This window comes from Dendropsophus ebraccatus, chromosome 2, assembly GCF_027789765.1.
Source record: "Dendropsophus ebraccatus isolate aDenEbr1 chromosome 2, aDenEbr1.pat, whole genome shotgun sequence".
NCBI lineage: Eukaryota > Metazoa > Chordata > Amphibia > Anura > Hylidae > Dendropsophus > Dendropsophus ebraccatus.
In genome coordinates, this window is record NC_091455.1 from 120,361,702 (window position 1) to 120,375,611 (window position 13,910).

The following is a 13,910-nucleotide window of genomic DNA, read 5'->3' on the forward strand; positions in this document are numbered from 1 at the left end:
CCACCCCGCGTTGCCTGTAACCACCCCACGTTGCCTGTAACCACAGCAGGTTGCCCGTGACCACCCCATGTTGTCCGTAACCACCCCAGATTACCTGTAACCACCTCAGGTTGCCCATAACCACCCCTGGTTGCCCGTAACCACCCCACATTACCTGTAATCTCATTTTTTTTTATCTTATTTTAGTAACTGCGCTATTCTAATAACCATTACTAGCTGCGCTTTTGCTCCTGTAAATCGGCGCTCCTTCCCTTCTGAGCCCTGCTGTGTGCCCATACAGTGGTTTATGCCCACATATGGGGTACCGTTGTACTCAGGAGAACCTGCGTTACAGATTTTGGGGTACGTTTTCTCTCCTGTTCCTCGTCAAATTGAGAAATTTCAAACTAAACCAACATATTATTGGAAAAATTCGAGTTTTTCATTTTTACTGGCCAATTTTGAATACTTTCCTCTAATACCTGTGGGGTAAAAATGGTCACCACACCCCAAGATGAATTCTTTGAGGGGTGCTCTTTCCAAGATGTGGTGACTTTTGGGGGGAATCTATTCTGCTGACACTACAGGGGCTCAGCAAACGCACCTGGCGCTCAGAAACTTCTTCAGAAAAATCTGCACTGAAAATGCTAATTGGCGCTCCTTCCCTTCTGAGCCCGGCTGTGTGCCCATGCAGTGGTTTATGCCCACATATGGGGTACCGTTCTACTCAGGAGAACCTGCTTTACATATATTGGGGTGACATTTCTCTCCTGTTCCTCGTGAAATTGAGAAATTTCAAACTAAAGGAACATATTATTGGAAAAATTCGAGTTTTTCATTTTTACTGTCTACTTTTGAATACTTTCCTCAAATACCTGTGGGGTCAAAATGCTCACCACACCCCAAAATAAATTCTATGAGGGGTGCACTTTCCAAAATGGAGTGACTTATGGCGAGATCTTACTCCGCTAGCACTACAGGGGCGCTGCAAACGCACCTGGCGCTCAGAAACTTCTTCAGCAAAATCTGCATTGAAAAAGCTAATTGGCGCTCCTTCCCTTTTGAGCCCTCCTGTGTGCCCATGCAGTGGTTTACGCCCACATATGGGGTACCATTGTACTCAGGAGAACCTGCTTTACAAATTTTGTGGTACTTTTTTCCTCTTGTTCCTCGTGAAATTGAGAAATTTCAAACTAAAAGAACATAATATTGGAAAAATTTGAGTTTTTCATTTTTACTGTCTACTTTTGAATACTTTCCTCTAATACCTGTGGGGTCAAAATGGTCACCACACACCAAGATGAATACTTTGAGGGGTGCACTTTCCAAAATGGAGTGACTTTTGGGGGGGTTCTCTTCTACGGACACTACAGGGGCTCTGCAAACGCACCTGGCGCTCGGAAACTTCTGCAGCAAAATCTGCATTGAAAAAGCTAATTGGCGCTCCTTCCCTTCTGAGCCCTCCTGTGTGCCCATGCAGTGGTTTATGCCCACATATGGGGTACCATTGTACTCAGGAGAACCTGCGTTACAAATTTTGGGGTACTTTTTTCCTCTTGTTCCTCGTGAAATTGAGAAATTTCAAACTAAACGAACATATTATTGGAAGAATTCAAGTTTTTCATTTTTACTGTCTTCTTTTGAATACTTTCCTGTAATACCTGTGGGGTCAAAATGGTCACCACACACCAAGATGAATTCTTTGAGGGGTGTACTTTCCAAAATGGGGTGACTTATGGGGGGTTTTCTCTCTGCTGACACTACAGGGGCTCTGCAAACGCACCTGGCGCTCAGAAACTTCTTCAGCAAAATTTGCATTGGAAAAGCTAATTGGCGCTCCCTTCCTTCTGAGTCCTGCTGTGTGCCCATACAGTGGTTTACGCCCACATATGGGGTACCGTTGTATTCAAGAGAACCTGCGTTACAAATTTTGGGGTGCTTTTTGTCTCATATTCCTTTTGAAAATGAGAAACTTTAATCTAAACGTATATATTATTGGAAAATTTAAATTTTCAATTTTTTTACTGCCTAATTGTGAATACTTTCCTCCAGCCCCTGTAGGGTTAAAATGCTCATTATACCCCTAGATTAATTCTTTAAGGTGTGTAGTTTACAAAATGGGGTCACTTATGGGGTTTTTCAGGATACCAGACTTCTAAATCCATTTAAAAAAAGAACTGGTCCCTAAAAAAATCTGTGTCACGAAAATGTGATAATTTGCTGATAAATTTCTAAGCCCCATAACACCCTAAAAAAGTAAAATATGTTTACCAAATTATGCCAGAATAAAGAAGACATATTGGTAATGTGACTTAGTAACTAATTTATGTGCTACGACTTTCTTTTTTTAGAAGCAGAGAATTTCAAAGTTCATAAAATGCAAATTTTTTAAATTTTTCATGATATTTTGATGTTTTTCACAAAAAACACACAAAGTAGTGACCAAATTTTGCCACTAACATAAAGTGCCATATGTCACGAAAAAACAATCTCAGAATCGCTAGCATACGTTAAAGCATCACTGAGCTATAAGAGCATAAAGTGAGACAGGTCAGATTTTGAAAAATTAGCCTGGTCATTAAGGCCCAAACTAGCTGCAGCACGAAGGGGTTAAAGCTTCAACCATGGGATCATTGACCGAGGTTCACAACATCATGGAGAGCTATGATGCTGTGGGGCTTGAGACATCTGGGTGTAATATGTTTGTATGAAACTGGCCTTAGGTTGGCTTTAAATACTGTGTTTATCTGCATTTTTGCAGCTTTAATCCATCTGAGATTTAACCCAGGCAATAAATCACAACTTTCACTGACCAGAGCTCATTAAAACATGACAGCTGAGCTGTGATTGGTTGCTGAGGTCAAATCCCTACAGTTTTTGCCTCAAACAGATTGATAAATCCGGGCACATATTTTTCTGCAGTTTTGCAATGAGGCATTTGGTCATCCAGTTAATTTATTGCAGGTGAAAAATTTTAAGTGTAAAAGAAATACAAACAAAAAAAAATTCCCTCAAACACTGGCCAAAAATATGCAAAGCAAGAATGAGGAAAAACGCACATGTTCTTTTGAATAAGTGTTGAAGCATATAAAGGGGCTGTGTCACAATTGCTTACCACCTACCAACAGGATAGACGATAGAGCGATTCTCCTTCAGACACAACTAGTCATGAGAAAGCAGATCCAGAGCTTCCTATTTGAGCGGAGCAGGGGTCAAGTATGTTCGCTGCTGCTCAATTCAAAGTTTAAGGCTATGTTCACACTATGTATAGAGACCGTCCGCTCCGTGACACGGCCGGGTCATGGAACGGCCGGTCTGTGCACGGATCATCCCGGCCGGTACTGCAGTAAATTGCTGCTACATTGTAAATGGGGGTAAACTATGCTCCACTCTTGTACACAGTGGTGGCCCCAGGATGGGACCTAGCCTCAGCAGCATGACTCTAGAAAGTTTAGTTATTAGTCTAACATTATTCTCTGTCATATTTGTGAATTTCATATGGAGTAGAAAAGCTGAAAGCCATCCTTTAAGGTGATTGAATAGTTTGTGCCAAGGGTTATACACTAAACAAAACCATTAATTAGGGGATGTGCAATCAAGGTTTTTTTTTAACCATTTGCTTTTTAAGTGCAGCACCACATTATATATAATCATCAGATGCCACATAATTTAACCGAATCTACCTCCACCAAACCATTTCCCTGTCCTTTATCAAAAGGTGAGCAGAACACTAGACATTACACCATCACCAGAACTGCTTTAAAAATAGTAATTTCTGAGCTCTGTACAGACCTATTGCGGGGAAAGGATGTGGAAGTAAGCTGCCAGCTTCAGGTTTAAAAAAAAAAAAAAAAAAAAAAAAAAAAAAAAAAAAAGCAGCGGCTGAAAATTCAACTTACAAAAAACATGTGTCAAGCCTACCTTCAATGTTAAAGGTGAACAATGTATAGGTGATAAAAGACTTGGGAGAGGTCTAGCCCAATCCTGTACTACCAATATTTCATCCATGTCATTCTCCAAATCAGAATTTACTGGGCTACAGTCACTTAGATCCTTGGAGACCAATACATTAAAAGCTGCATCCTCAAAGAAAGCACTTGCTGGCTCAGTCAAGTGCAATGATGCTTGTACTGTATTCAATTCAGGTAGAGAGTTGCATGTCTGACTGACTTCATGACTACTGTGCCTTGGAGATAGCATGCATTCAAGAGAACTCTTGGTTTTTCGTCGCTGTCTTCTATCTACAATGAAAACAAACAAGGTAAAACAAAAAAGTTAGATTTAACAATTTTGCTTTAAAAAGGGGATTTTTTGGTTTATTTTTATAATTAGAAAATGAACTTACCCTGCATTGCACTTCTTATCTGTAACTGTGTTACATTAACAATCCAGGACGTTTTTTGAGTTTTGCGTCCAGTGTGTATAGTAAAAGACCCGCCCTGTACACAGATCATCACACCAATGGCATCCACTCTGCACGCTGAAGAGAAAAGCCCTGTATAAGAAACTGAATGATCCTATACAGGGCTTCTCTGAAACTAGAGGGGATAGGGCAGGCAGCAGCAAAGAGATTTCGGATTAGGATGCTTTTTGAAGGTAGATGACAGCAGGCTCACTATATGTTATCATCTAATGAGGCCCAGCTGTCTCTGAAGGTACACCTCACTGTAGGGAGTAACAGTAGCATTACATATACAGCCCAATACCTCCCGAGCTTCCTACACCACCTTCTTGGCTCCTCACTTTTGTTCGCCTTGTAATCCTGGGGCATGACGACAACGCTAAAGATGGCTGTGCTCATTCCTATGACTGACGTAGGGTATGTTTACACTGAGTAATTGAGGGGGAATTCCACCACGGAATCCTGACTGTCTAAGGGTGTCTATGAGAGACGCCACTCTCCGTTCAAAGTAGTGACGTATCACTTCACTGAGTGGAGAGTGGTTGGCAGCGGAGGAGCGCGCGCTCTCCCATAAAAATATAGTTTCTGTGCACTTTTTTCAACTTGTAGCAGCCATGTGAGCAGTCTACCTTGGGGCACACTGCACAGGCTGATACACAGGAGCATGCAAAGAAGGGGTCCGTGGAGTCTCAGTTACGAGTCTCAAAACACGGGAACAGCCAGATATCCCTCTCTCCAGAGAAGGAAGCCCGTTGCCAAGGGGTGCCTCCTAGTGGGGAGAGCACCAAACCACCTTGATACGTAGTCCCTCGGGTCCTCACTCTGTTGCGAGGGTTACCAAGGCTAGGCATCCATCCACAGACAGCTGTTTCGGGGTATTTGCCCCTCGTCAGTGTGGAGTAGGATTCTGGCTACCGGGGGCAATGAAAAATAGACCAACAAAACACAACAATCACTGAACTCACACTGACGAGGGGCAAATACCCTGAAACTGCAGTCTGTGGATGGATGCCTAGCCTTGGTAACCCTTGTCTTATGTCGTTATACTCGCCACAGAGTTAGACTTTGACTTACAGGGGCCACCCTGGTGTTTCTCTATTTAGGTCCCAAAGCTCGCAACAGAGTGAGGACCTGAGGGACTACGTATCAGGGTGGTTTGGTGCTCTCCCCACTAGGAGGCACCCCTTGGCAACGGGCTTCCTTCTCTGGAGAGAGGGATATCTGGCTATTCCCGTGTTTTGAGACTCGTAACAGACTCCACGGACCCAGTGGCGTAGCTACAGTGAAGGCAGGGAAGGTGACTGCTATAGGGCCCCTGCATGAAGGGGGCCCGAGGAAGCCTGCCCTGCCTTCATGGTAGGTACCCCGCTCCCCCAAGGGTCCAGAGAGGAAGAGGGACCCCCACTGCACTGTTCAGCCCCCTCACTGTAGTGCCGGGTGAGCGGGCTGAACAGAGGAGCAGGACCTGCCAGACGGCACAGGAGAGGGATTAAGGACCTTTGGGTCACATGACCCAAAGGTCCTCAATACCTATGTGAAGATCAGCCCGGACTACAGGAGGAGGAGGGGGAAGCCAGGGAGCTGTAAGTGCTGTGTATTTGTGTCAGTGAGTGTATATGTATCTGTGTATATATTTATATGTCAGTATGTGTATGTATCTGTGGCTATATATATGTGTGTGTGTGTGTGTGTGTGTGTGTGTGTGTGTGTGTGTGTGTGTGTGTGTGTGTATGTCAGCAATGTCTGTAGCACTGGTGTATATGTGTGTTTGCTCCCAAAGATGTTCTGCAGCAGCTTCTATTAATGCTGGGCTCTAATAAAAGAACCCACCATTAATATCTGCAGCATTTTCTTTTATTTCTGGTTGAGTATTTCTTATTACAATCAGATGATTTCCCTGTGTACAGTTTATTCATGGTGTATACATCAGCACTAGTGTAATCACATTACAGTGTATATATGTGTGTATGTCAGTGGCGTATCTGTATATATGTTAATGGTGCCTCTGTGTGTGTATATGTGTGTCAATGTCTGTGTTTGGCGGGGGGGCGTACAGGATTTATGGGGCCCCATACAGTTTTTTGCTATGGGGCCCCATGAATCCTAGCTACGCCCCTGCACGGACCCCTTCTTTGCATATCCAAATTTTGTAGGGGGTAATCAGTGGAGACTCGTAAATGAGTACTCCATTGGCTTTTTTCGCTGTTCTCCCTGAGTTCAGTGATTGTTGTGTTTTGTTGATATACAGGAGCAGCCAGTGTGCAGGGGGCCTAAGGACCTTTCAGGGTGATTTTAAGGAGCAACCTATATATTGCCTGTCCGATCTATGTACAGTCAGCACAGGCACTGAAAGTGCTTGGCAGCAGTAATAACACTACAGTGCAGGCACTGAGAAGCTGCAGGACGATGTGTATTACTCACTGCCAGTGCAGACTGTACATAGATCAGACAGGCAAACCATTAGACAGTGCCAAAGAGTGTGTGATCGTTGGCAGCTGCAGCCCAGGTCTCTCTTCTGCAGGCATCTCCTCACACACTTCAGCCCCTGACAGTGGCCCTGTTCGGCAGAGAGCTGCACTACCTGACTAGAAATAGAAGTTATATGTGCTGCCTATCTGCCTAGGGAGGAGGGCGGGCGTCCAACTGGGGGGCGCTCCCGGCAGACAGGCAGCACATCTAAGCATGAAAACAGCAACTGGGAAATATAGTCTTATTGAATTCACACATGAATATGCACTTACTTTCTCTGACTTTAAATTCAGGTATTGTCAGATGATATTTTCCAACATTCCCTTTGGAAAAAAAAAAAAAAGCATTTGAATTACACAAAAAAAGGAAAAAACATAACAAAAAACTACAGGCAGTTTATGAAACAAAACTTGTGTTTCACTGGTTCAGTGAAAATATCCATTTTAGCAATGCATGTAAACTGCATTGGTTATCCTATGAGAAGATTAGTTATCACTGCCTGAAAGTCTGTTAGGTAATTCTGGTTGTGTATGACCATGTCACTGACTTCTGACCTAATTTAAATGTAACTTTTTTTAAATACGAAATAAAATATATAGACAATGTTCCGACAGTTGCGTTTGAGAGCTGCAGAACAAGTGCAGTGCAAAAACTGCATGCATTTTTCCAAGAACATGTGCATCTTAGATTGCGCTTTTTGAGTAACAGCTGGCAAAACATGATTTGGAAACAGCCTTTTATTATAACAAAATCTAATGGGCCTGTTGATGCCGATCACATTGCAGTGTCAAGACACCGTTTAGCTTCTGATTACTGTCCAGACCATCTTTGTAGAAAATCTCCCCTGCTTCAGACAATTCCTGTCACAGACAGAGGTGGCAGCAGAGAGCACTGTGTCAGACTGGAAAGAAAACTTTACTTCCTGCAGGATATACAGCAGCTTATAAGTACTGGAAGGCTTGCGATTTTTAAATAGAAGTAATTTACAATTCTGTTTAATCTCTTAAGGACAAAGCCAATTTTCGTTTTTGTAAAGTAAAAGGCCATGGCACTTGCATTTTTTAACCTACAGACCCACGAGTCCTTTTTGCGACACTAATTTTGCTTTGCTACATTAGACCTAATTTTCCTATAAAATATACAGTGGAACCATGAAAAAAAATATTTGCGCTGTGAAGTTGAAAAAAAAAAAAATATATATTTGTTTTGATTTCAGGGGGTTTCATGTTTATGCCAATCCCCTATGGTAAAACTGAAATATTATCTATGTTCCCCAAGTCGGTATGATTACAATGATATGTAATTTATACAACTTTTTTTTATCTGACAGCTTTTTAAAAATTAAAACTTAAAAAAAACAAACCACTATATGTGTTTAAAATTGCTCTATTGCCATTCTTATAACACTTTTATCCTTTGGTCTATGGGGCTGTGTGAGGTGGCATTTTTTGCACCATTATCTGTTCTTTCGCTACCTTGCTTGCGTATATGCGACTGTTTGATTGCTTTTTATTACAATTTTTGTGGATTTGATGTGATCAAAAATTCTCAATTTGGCACTTTGGCATGTTTGTGTGCTTACGCCATTTACCGAGCGAAATCAAGAATGTCATCATTTAATAGTTTAGACAATTAGGCAGGTGATGCCAAATATATTTATTTTTATTTATAAAATGGGAATAGGGGAATGATTTCAACTTTTTTTATTTATTTATTTATTTTTAACAGTAACTAGAAGTCCCCCTGGGGGGAGTCTATTATAACTCCACTAATTTCTCATTGAGATCTATGTACTACTATCTCTTGAGTACTCCTTTTCTCTTTATTTACTTTGATTGCTGCTTGTAAATATGGCTCTTTTCTAATTCAGCTGAACAGTTGGGAGAGCATGCCTCCACCCCACAGAGCTCTGTACATTAATTGCCGCTTCTCCAAATGTGAATATGAATTAGAAAAGACCAGTGTTTCATGTTTACAAGCAACGATCACAGAAAACAAAATGGTACAAGCCAAGATTTATAAGTCTGCCTGAGACAAAAATAACAATCAATAAAAGCTCCTTTAAAAAAATGAAAGCTAGGCTGTGATTGTTTGCCAAGTCATAAGCCAGGTTTGAGCCATGGTCTTTTATTTTGCTATATCCTAACTGGTAGGGTCTGTGGCTCTGTATCTATGTATCTATGCAGGTTTAATTCTTACCAAGCATTAGTAGTTTACAATCACCATTTTCTGTGGAAGACTCGATACATCCCCAGATTTCTTCTAGTAAATACTTAATTTTTTCTAGAAACAGAAAAGGGATAATTTTAGCATACTGCTACTCAAATCTATCTTTCCCTTGCCTAATGCAATATTCTAGACATATTTGAACCATTTTTCACATGAACCTTTATACTATTAGGAATTATATAAAACCTTCCCAGTGTATGCCAAAAGTAAATGAAAGTTATGCAAAAAGAGTCTGTGGAGCCTCATTTAAGAGCGTTAAAGTGCCTCTGTACCCACAATCTGACCCCCCCAAACTACTTGTACCTTCGGATAGTTGCTTTGAATCCAAGATCTGTCCTGGGGTCCATTCGGCAGGTGATGCAGTTATGGTCCTAAAAAACAACTTTTAAACTGGCAGCCCTGTGTCAAACGGCCGTGGCCTACAATATCTGTGCCCTAACTTTGCACCACCCCTCCGTCCCTCCTCCCCACCCTCTTTATCATTAGGAATGCCCCTAGAACATTTTCTCCATGCTGATCATTGTACAGGTACCTTAAACGATCCAGCCCATGTGCTGTGCTGACACAGGTGGAGAATAGGAGACAATCTGCCTAGAGCATTCCTAATAATGAAGAGGGTGGGGAGGAGGGACGGAGAGGGTGTGCCAACCTAATGCATACACAATCTAGGCCAAGGCCATTGGGCACAGGGCTGCAAGTTTAAAAGTTGTTTTTTAGGACAATAACTGCATAACCTGCCGAACGGAGCCCGGGACAGATCTTGGATTAAAAGCAGCTATCTGAAGGTACAAGTGGTTTTGGGGGGTCAGATTGTGGGTACAGAGTCACTTTAAAGCACAGGACTAGCCGGACATCTCTCCAGGAAAGGGCCTAGCAAAGGGGTGGCTCCTATGGACTAATTAAGCATTTACTCTGGAAGCATCAAACATGTGAACAGAAAAAAAAGTGAACTGAGACTTCCTGCATATTACAAGAGGATCTCTCAGAGGCAGGCCTCTTAGATTTAGGGCATATAAGCATCCTAACAGAGAAAGCAGCACATTTATATTAAATATTTATTTTTTGAAACGTTGCACAGCTACAATCTAGGCCCCAAGCAAGGACCAAGGGGAGGTTCTGACAGCCTTTAATTTTTCAATGGACCTCCAAAAAGCAAGAGGCTTAACCTGGTTTGTCTGTGATTTAGGGCCCTATTACACCAACAGATTATCTGACAATTTTTTTTTTAAGCCAAAGCCAGGAATAGATTTGAAAATAGGAGAAATCTCAGTCTTTGCTTTATTGCATGTTCTCTGTTTAGAGTCCATTCCTGGCTTTGGCTCCAAAAAATCTGACAGAATCTGTAGGAGTAATAGGGCCCTTAGGCTTCTGCTTGTTTGGAATATTTCTGCATCTCAGCAGCCCTGCAGATCCAAGGGTCTCCAAATTGTTGTTTTATGACCACTTACGTTTGTCTAGTTTCACAACAGGCTCCTCTATTGCAACTTGAGTCTGTGCATTTTTAATAGCCACTAAAAGAAGAATAAAAGTATGAATTAGCAAGAAGTACAATAGTATCCAAAAGAAAAAAAAAACAAAAAACAAACAAAATAAATACCTTTCTTGCTCTTTTCACTCTGGAACCCATCCAACTTTTTCTGTAGATACAGTATAACGACATTTAGGCATAAGTTGTACATATACCATCACTTCAAACTAGTCAAGTCCCGATGCAGGAAATTTACAAACCTGCATCTTCTTTAGTTCCTTTCCAATAACTTTCTTTTCAGATTTTAACTGCTTATAATCCCGGTCATGTTTTGCAGCAGCTTCTAAAATAGATGTAGAATTATACAAAGATATTGTAGAGAAAGTTAAGAAAGTAAACATCATACTATCATGTAAAAAGAGCTGCAAAACTGCTCGATACATAGAATAAATAAGATAGATAACATTAATCCTGCAAAATGATGCTGTAAGGCCTCATTCACACGTCCAGTGATTTTTAAAGTGTACTTGTCATTATAAAAAAACTTTTCATGGTTCTGGATCTGAGTGTCCAGAGCTGTACCGACCAGGAGATAGAGTGGGGAGAGGACTGCAGCGTGTCCTTTCCCCGCTCTCTCTCCTGAACAGTATGGGTCCAAACACTCAGATCCAGACCAATTAATACTTTTGACATGTCAAAAGATTTTTATAACTACAGGTACACTTTAAGGACTGTGATTTAAGTTCACTATCTAGCTCCACTATCCCTGAAAAACTGTAAAAAACAGAAATAGAAAGAGAATGGAGGTTACTGAAGGGGGGGGTTTATGTGGGGGATTTACAGGGAGAGTATTGTGGGGTATTACATTTGCTGTTTTTTGTTTGTTTTTTTCCTATCTAGCCGACCCTTGCAGTGCAATGGAACACACATTCAGCAAAGATCCGATATCCTTGCAAACAAAGATTTGGAGGTCTTAAGGGAAGTATCCAAAAAAATAAGGAAAAAAAAGCTTTCTGGAACATACCCAACAGCCCTCAATATATTTTATAGGGATCTTGACTGTTGTTTTTACATCAGATGAATACTACGTAAACTCTTAAAGGAAAAGGTTTTTATACAATTTATAGATCCCATAGCATGCCACATAACATATTAAAAGCTGACTTTACCTTCCATTTTCTTTAACTTCACTTCTAGTTTCTTCTTCCTATAGACAGTTGACAGTAAATTTATAAATGAAAGGGAACTAAGTTAAAAAACATATAGCATAAAAGCAAAGATTTATCAAGCTGTCTAACACCGTTTGGTTTCCACCTCAGCCGCCAATCACAGCTTAGGTTGCATTTTACCAGAGATTTACCAGAGTAAATTTAGCGGTTTTACTACCTTATTTTATATCATAGGTCATGGTGCTTGTTCAAGTAAAAAGTCGTTTTTTATCAACTGCAGATTGTGTTAAGTGGGCGGGGCCTTGCGGCATTAGTGCAACTTAGCCCTGCCCACGTCAGTTGGCCCGCCCAATCGCCGGCCATTGGAACAGGCTGGCCGAAAGGTCTAGACCCCACCGCCTTTACGTCGGGCAACCAATGGGCGGTGCCATTGTAGGCGGGGCTAAGTGGCGCTAATGCCGCGAGGCCACGCCCACTTAATACAATCTGCAGTTGATAAAAGGACACTTTTTACTTGAACAAGCACCATGACGTATGATATGAAATAAGGTATTAAAACCGCAAAATTTGCCCTTTACACCTGTGTAGAGATGTCAGAATGCACAAAGGGGGTGACCGTGTCACTTTAAGATATCAAACCTGAGCGATGGTTGGCAGTTGTGAGAAACACTAGACAGTGTTTTCCTTAGACAGCTACATAAATATGAGCCAGGTTGTTTCGTGCTGGCTGTACATATAGCGTATGACAATAACCTAAAGTAGCATCACCATGTTGCTGGCAGTTCAAGTAGACCAGCTGGGTCAAAATTTGGAGGAATTTTTGTGCAGTTTTTAACATAATTCCAAACATGCATCTGTGAAACATGGCCTAGTAGTGCCCATTGTCTTGCTCCAATATGTTTAGTTTACAATAACATATATTGAGGTAGGACTGTGCAATCAAATTAATAGGATTAATTCACCCTTAGAGGAGCTCACAATTTGATTTTTTTTTTTAAATCCACAATTTCATTTAAATAAATAAATTATCCAGACCATCCAGACCTGGAGCTGCAGCTGGAAGAGCTCCGGACAGAAAAGCACTGCCTGCAGGATTCAGTGCTGCAGTGTCTGCTACACCCCCCGCGCTCGCACACAGAAACTTCTCAGAGGTTCTCGAGCAGCAGCCAGGCCTTGACAAGCCCTTGGGGTCACAATTAGCATAAGATTGGCAGGAAAAGCAGAAGATACCCAGAGCGTCATCATTAGACAGCAGGTGAGGTCCTGGCACAGCACCTGCCCCACCCACACCACATCTACCCGTAATAACCAATACTACTCCCACAACCCTCATATACTATACCTCTACTACTACACCCCTCATCTAGTATTCTGATGTGTCTACAATTTCACCCCTCATCCACTATATAGCTGCTACTATTACACCCCTCATCTATTATACCTCTACTACTACACCCCTCATCTATTCTGTTGCTACTACTTAAAGTGACAGTCACCCCCTTTTTGCATTCTGACTTCTCTACACGGGTGTAAAGGGTAAATTTTGCAGTTTTATACCTTATTTTATATCAAACATCATGGTGCTTGTTCCAGTAAAAGGTGATTTTTTTTTTTTTTATCATCTGCGGATTGTGGTATCTGGATGGGCTTCTCGACCGAAGCGTCACATAGCCCTGCCCACAGCGGCACCGCAGACCCCGCCCCTCTATAAGGTCATAGCCGTCTAGGCCCCGCCCCCTCTAGGTTGGCCCATACCAATGGCCGCTGAGGGGGCGGATGCTATGATGCATGCAGATGTCACGGAGGAGTGGGTCTACGGTGGCACCGTGGGCGGGGCTGAGTGGCGCTGCTCCCGTGAAGCCCTGCCCACTTATCATAATTCGCAGATGATAAAAGATCACTTTTTAATGGAACAAGCAACTTGACATATGATATTAAATAAGGTATCAAAACTGCAGAATTTGCCCTTTACACCTGTGTACAGAAGTCATAATGCAAAAAGGAGGTGACACTTTAACCCCTCATCTACTATACCTTTCATCTACCTATACCTCTACTTCTACATCTGTCACCTACAATACCTCTACTACTACACCCCTCATTTACTATACCTCTTTTACTACTACATTCCTCATCATTAGCAAATTAAACATTAATGAAAACAAAAAACATTATTTGACTCCTGATGGTTAGG

General features: G+C 41.7%; 1 protein-coding gene across 1 annotated transcript in view; it reads right to left on the bottom strand.

The window, feature by feature from the left end:
- The window catches only part of ICE1 (interactor of little elongation complex ELL subunit 1), a 66,256-nt gene that overhangs the window by 23,463 nt on the left and 28,883 nt on the right, over positions 1-13,910 (bottom strand). The window contains exons 8-14 of the mRNA XM_069958203.1: positions 11,717-11,754; positions 10,808-10,890; positions 10,677-10,716; positions 10,528-10,590; positions 9,050-9,133; positions 7,123-7,173; positions 3,901-4,220 (exon numbers count right to left, since the gene is read on the bottom strand). Coding sequence (XP_069814304.1) covers positions 3,901-4,220; positions 7,123-7,173; positions 9,050-9,133; positions 10,528-10,590; positions 10,677-10,716; positions 10,808-10,890; positions 11,717-11,754 — 679 coding nt within the window. The remainder of the gene's footprint in view (positions 1-3,900; positions 4,221-7,122; positions 7,174-9,049; positions 9,134-10,527; positions 10,591-10,676; positions 10,717-10,807; positions 10,891-11,716; positions 11,755-13,910) is intronic.